The 6,744-nt window shown below is 34.7% G+C and overlaps 1 protein-coding gene across 1 annotated transcript in view; it reads left to right on the forward strand.

Annotated features, from left to right (window-relative positions):
* The window catches only part of LOC150100352 (4-vinylphenol methyltransferase 1-like), a 32,606-nt gene extending 27,928 nt beyond the window's left edge, over positions 1-4,678 (forward strand). Inside the window, exon 3 of the mRNA XM_090402906.1 lies at positions 4,392-4,678. Coding sequence (XP_090259032.1) covers positions 4,392-4,567 — 176 coding nt within the window. The 3' untranslated portion in view covers positions 4,568-4,678. The remainder of the gene's footprint in view (positions 1-4,391) is intronic.
* The last annotated feature ends 2,066 nt before the right edge of the window (positions 4,679-6,744 follow it).

Raw genomic sequence — 6,744 nt, forward strand, 5'->3', positions numbered from 1 at the left:
CATATATTGTCTTGTTCTATTTCAAGAGCTATGTTAAATAATGAACTAACGAAAATTGCTTAAATTAGCTCTTACAAGTCAGTGTTCAAACCAATTTTAACTTGTGGATCAGAGAGATGGGTTAGAAATGAAATGATTAAAGACTGGAGACCACTGAGAAAGATCAGGGGAGTTAAAAGATGGCATCAATGGCAGTATCATATTAAAAATGAAGATATTAGCAAAGAACTTGCCATTGTTAGCATTCAGGAGTGTTAGAGCTAACCTCAAATGGTATTGTCACTTAAACTGATTGGGAGAAGAAAGATAAGATTAGCAAAACAAGTGTTCTTTGGAAGGTTGGCAGGAAAATCACAGATAACGGTATCCATCTTCTGCATGAAAATCTTAACTACAGAAGAAATACAGAGTGGTCTATAGTTTAGCACCTAAATACTACCAGTCACCCTTATGCCATGATACCTTACTTCCACTCTTTGGGCACCTCTTCCCAAAGCCAGACTTAATGGAGCTGTCAATTCCTTGGTACATTCTCTTAACAAATGTGGCAAAATCTTATCCTGTCCCACTGACATCTAGATTACTTAGTAAAACATTATTATTATAGTCAGAAGACTCATCATGGGAGATCAGTTGTTCACACCATACCTATCACACCTCTCCTTGGTTGTGGGTGCTTCATTCACTGATGAAGCACCCACAACCACCTCTAGCAACCCATTCCACCCATTAACCATACTCCAAGCAGAAAAAATCTAGTCACACTCTTACACAACTTTCACTGTGACCCTCTGTTCTCTACCTTCGTGAAATGTTTTCAGTGTCAATCCTATAAAACCCCCTTAAATAACTTAGATGCATGACAGAAACATTTTACCCCCCCCTATCAGCTAATATTTGATGTCTCTAGACCATCAATATATTCTTAACAAGGACATTCCGCAGACCTGCAACAGTGTTTGTTACTTGCCTCTGGATCATCCCCACAGAATCTGAGAATCCAGATCTGTGTACAGTAATCCAGTTGTGGCCCTATTAAAGTCTTATGTGGGGAACAGTAACTTCTCGTTCGCTGCTTGTTAGTGTATTTTTCAACAACCACATAATCTGATGTGCTGTTTTGGTTATCTTTGCAATATGCACTCTAAACTTTAACTTCCTGTTCAAACACACCTAGATACCTGGCCTCATCAGTTTCCTGCAGTTCACTTCTGATCTCTTCCCCAAGTGCATCATCATACACTTGGCTACATTAAACCGGCAGCCATTAAGTCTTGCTGTAGGATCTCTTCATCACCTTCATTTACCATCATTAGCAAACAATTGAATGTTTCCAGTCAGATCATTTCCTATTCTCAAGTTGATGATTTGGGTAGCTAATGGTCACTTTCTTTCTCCTGGACTCAACTCCCCTATAACTTGTTGATATGTCCATCAGCTACCCTGTAATCCAAATCATCAACTCGGTATCCATTCCCATTTGCTCCAATTTATGCAATAGAGTTCGATGTGGAATCTTGTCAATGCTTTTTCAAAGTCTAGCAATATCACTTGAATAGTCATTTCCCTTATCCAAACTTCACTTGATCATAAAAAATAAGCAAATTACTAAGACAAAAACCATGCCATCTCTTGTAGAGTATCATAATCCTGTCAGACCAGTACTGAATTCTGTCTTTCCCCAATTTCTAAAACACCTTAACTCCTGAGATACTGATTTGATATAATTTGCTATATCTGTTTTGCAGCCTCCTTTATACAACAATACTATTTTGTCCCTTTTCTACTCTATTGGGGCTTTAAAATTAAACAGGTTGATGAGAGAACCTAATAATTCCCTTGCACAAGCGGATATGCTATCTTAATCTCATGGCTGTATTCATATCAAGGTTCTGCAATTTTTAAGCACCTGCATTTCTTCACCCTCTATTCTTGTATCAATGTCTTCCTCGATGGTACCCCTTTGCAAAATGCTCACTTAGTAATTCAACTATTTTTTTTTTTTTGGTTGTTACCTCCCCACCATCAGCACTTTTTAAAGTCATGATCAACTTTTTCTTTATAATCTCTCCACAACCATTTATGTACAACTGCTTAATGAAGCTACTCATTCATCTAATGGCTATCTGATTTATCCTTCTAGCTCTAGGTATACATTCAGATACTGATATCTTCCAGCACCCCTTGACCAACTCCCATGCACTATCATAATCTCTCTGCTCCTAATTTTTATGCCCTGGCTGAAAGGTAATAATTTCTTAGCTTGTCATAATCACCTGCTTAATAATTCCACACATATATTCCTTCTTAATAGAAAATTCTATGTCTAGAAATCTCCCAAGTCAAGACTACATAGTCACTTTTCTCCAAGCTGAGGCAGTGGTGCTGGATTGATTAGTGTTACATTCTCTGATGCAATGAATCCAGTGCTCTTGAACTTCACGTCCCCTCCATTACTTGTTGCCTCAGGTAATTATCTCTCACCAGCTGTATAAATTCTATTTCCTTCCCCGCATATTTAGATGCAAACCAGCCACCTTATAGAAATTGTTCCTTCCATCAAACTCCACACCATGCTCCTGCACAATCTGCGCACTGACTCATTCACAATAATAGTTCTCAGCTTGCCTCTCTCATAACACTCAACTTTTATTTTATTGTACAATGAAGCTTGTGGAAAATTCATGGCTACGTTATTACTTGTGTTCCTTTAGTCAACTTTTATTTTCACATGAACTAGCAATTCTTTCATGTCTTTCATACCATACTTGTTACCTGCTAAATCATTTATACCAGGCAAAATAAACATCTTTCACCCTTACATCATGACTGACAAAATCACACTTTTCTCGAGGACTCCTCATGTCAATGAATCACCATACAAAATCTGATCCTTATTTTCATGCTTTTCTTCTTCATACTCGGCTTTCTTTCACACCTGTGTCAGACCATCAGTCAGGCTTTTCTCCAACCACTCAATCTTTCATTTTGTTCTGTGAAGAACTCCATATAAGTGTGCTAACTTTTCCATTACCCTCTGGTTTTGCTCTTCATCTTCCAGCACATCATTATGAAATTCCCATCCAGAAAACAAACAAGGTCTTATTCTTGCTCTGAAGGAGGAGTGGGCCAGTTTGTCTCAAGAACTTCTGAATTACTTGGTGGTAAGCATGGTATGACATTGTGAGAGCTGCATTGCAGTTTGGGGTAGATGCATTCCATACTGAAATGTCTCTCTGCATAGTTTTATCTCAGAATTGTACATTAATTCCTTAAGAAATTTGTAACTTTTGCCAAAAACATATTGCAATTTAATTTGTACAAAATTTATAACATATTTTATGTAATATAATTTATTAGTATGCTAACAATAAATTTATATCCACATCTGGCTGTAGTCATGAAAATTTTTTCATATACAGGTAAAAATGTAGTTCATTGTAAGCTTTTGGACACCAGTCTATATAGGATATATTACAACCTCTCTCCTTAGCAGGTACCCTGCTCATGTCATCTTTGCTATTTTGGACATTGAAATTTTCAAACCATTCTGCTTTGATTAGAACCCAATAAGTGTGGCCTTGTTTCTCATGCTATTGACACTGGGCACAGACTTGATTGGTTCCAGACAAAGATTCTTCATTGCAACAGGTTCAAATTTGATCATTTTTTCTTGAACCATGCGAAATGCTACAAAGTTGTCTGAACCTTAACCACTCAATCAAATTTTGGGAAGTAATTGTTCATAATAAAATTGTTCATAATCTACTCAACTTTTACAATTGTTCCTTTGAACTCCAATAGCGTAATCACATCACCTTTGCTGTGCCCAAGACATGATCTAGTAGGCACATGCTTTGAATATAGATACTGGTCTGACTCCTTGATGAATACACATAGCATTGGATGAAATATAAGTTTTTGAATTATAGTCTATAATTTTTTACATGTGTAAACTGTGTAAGTTTCTATAAATATGTTTAGTATACAAATTCAATTAGGACTATTTATTATAATCTCAGTTCTGGCAATGTTCCAAGTGAAGGGAAAGATCATTACATAAAAGTAGCAAATTACAGACCAATGGGAGGCAAACTGATTCATAAAAAGTAGTGCTGCCTTAGCAATTTACTGACACTAATTAGATAAGAGAAATGGCTATATCATTGGAGCAAATGGGAATGGATATGAAGCTGGCGGGGTCACAGCCAGACAGAAGTAATTGGTGGAGTGTCTCACTGCTCTTTAATTTGTATTTCAAATTCTTAGCATTTTTTTTAGTGTATTCTTCAACAGAAAAGCAAGAGAATGAAAATTTTACATTATATTTTAAACATGCTATTTTATACTAAAATGTTGGCGATAAACATGGTTCATGTGTTTTCTTGCAGAATGTGTGAAGATGCTATTTTCCAAAGCAATTGATAAAATACCAGATGAAAAGAAGAATACTTTCTTAAAAGAGCTATTTAAGGCATCTATGAAAAAAGCCAAGAAGACAGGAAATGGAAAATATTCATGGACAACTAATTACGCTGTTGTTCTGGCTCAGAGGCCAGCATTATGATCTACTTGAAGTTCTTACATGTTTTTATTTCAATAATTGCTAAGTTGTTATTGATCAGTCACAATTTGTCAAATCTGAAATTAGGCTATTAAATTTCTTTGTTACTGTTTACGTAGTAGTACTATGTTACACTATTTCCAGTCTCCTGCTTTGTAATGGATAAAAAATTTACAGAACTTCCATCTGAATCTTACAAACCTTAACTTATGCCCTATCTAAGAATGTGTTAACACAAGTTTTCATAAAAAATTCTAAATATAGAACGTTTTTTTTTTTTTACTTAGTTACAATGTCTAATTATACTTGACAAATTGTTTAATCCTTTATCCAAGTATAAGCAAAATTTGAATGTGAAGTATCGTCACAGACTACTTACATGTATAGGCTTGTTTACATTAATTGCCTCAGTATCTCATAATGCACAGCACACTTTAAGACGTGTATATACATTATGTATTATTGGAAGGGTCACAAGACTGATTTTGACCTTTCCGGAGTCCACTGGGAACTAGCCCCAGGTAGATATACTGAGGTTGTACAATGCAAAAAGCCATATTTACCTTTATAAATAGTAAAATGGTGTCACCATATTAAAAATACTTCAGATCACAGATAATTTTTTTTTCTTTTTACTTGCTTACAACTTGTATGTGTAAAATATAACTTCTGCACTGATTCAACCTCTGGATACTGAGACAGATAATGTGAATCAGCAGCCTCTATCCATAAGTAGCCAAATTGTGAAGATGCTTCATGCATAAACTGCTTACATTTGAATAAGCATTAAAAAAAAAAAAAAAAATTCTTGGTGCATAAAAACTTAACTTAAAAACTAATTCTAAATCTAGTTTCAACATAAATCAAGGGATAAATGCATTCAGTCTGCCATAGTCAGAAAAAGAATCTTAATAGATTAAATATATTGTAATTAAGTTCATTTCATATAATACTGATACTGCAATAATCCAATATCCTAATTTAAAGACAATGGTTTTCATTTGTCAGTATGGTTATTTTTAAACTTCTCAAATATTCAGATTTGTAGAGTAAGCTGATTTAAAGAGGTAATGACAGAGTAACAATTCTTCCCTCTCCACAGCATTAAGGATTTCATGGATTTAAAAAGAAGGCTTCACTCCAAATGCAGAAAAGTAGTCCTGAAAAGGTGAATGAAAAGAATGCAGTCCCATGCAAAAATATTCATTTCTGAATGCTCTAGTATCTAACAGATGAGTGATACTCAGATTCACATAAAAAATCTGATAAACACAGTGAAAGAATTCTCAAACATAACATGGAGCTTAACATCAGTACTGAGCTTCAGCTTGAGTCTGAATTTCAACACCATAATTTACAACAGATTTGCAATTGACTCACACTATAACAAATGCTAAGTTCTGACCAAATCCCACATTGCCATTCTAAAAACTTCACTATATCAAACTACTGTGGTCCCAATTGGTTCATTACGGTTTTTTTTTTTTTGCGTCAAATACTACAGACTAAATGCTTTGCATAAACTGTAATTATCTGTGCATAATTACAGGCCTGAAGTTGCAGTGGAGCTAAAGATGCACCATGCTGGCTGCAAGAATTTTCATATGCATGTACATAACGATTTATGTAATATTAATAAATTTATAGCTTAAATAATGAAATTTTTCATATTGCTTAAGGAGTTACAAATGCAAATACTTTGTGGCAACTGGTTGACTGAGTGGTTAACATACCCACTCTCCAATCAACAGGCTGCAGGTTCAAATCCTGCCATGGGTATTGTTGTTTTTAATTGCCTTAAAAAAAACCTACAGTATAAGTAAATCAATAAAAACAGTTAGTACAGTGGATAAGTCTGACTAGCTAATGATATGTACTAAGTTTTTAAATTAATATCTAATTTCACTACATTGAACTGTTCAGTAGCTTTGTGAAATCAAATGAGCAATCCAAAACATACTGTAACAAATAACTGATGAATAGTGGTTCCCGAACAATATACTATACTATGTTCACTTTGTCAATATACAATTTATGCTGCAATTTGCAACATAAACAGTTATAGATGTATCATCATGCAATGGGTGAATACTCAAAAGTGCTCATCACAACTGACACACACACACACACACATATATATAAATAACATCATACTGACCATGTAATATTACATTTGGAAA

The sequence above is a fragment of the Typopeltis vanoorti genome, chromosome 13 (genome assembly GCF_054136105.1).
Source record: "Typopeltis vanoorti isolate ZY-2024b chromosome 13, IOZ_Tvanoo_1.0, whole genome shotgun sequence".
NCBI lineage: Eukaryota > Metazoa > Arthropoda > Arachnida > Uropygi > Thelyphonidae > Typopeltis > Typopeltis vanoorti.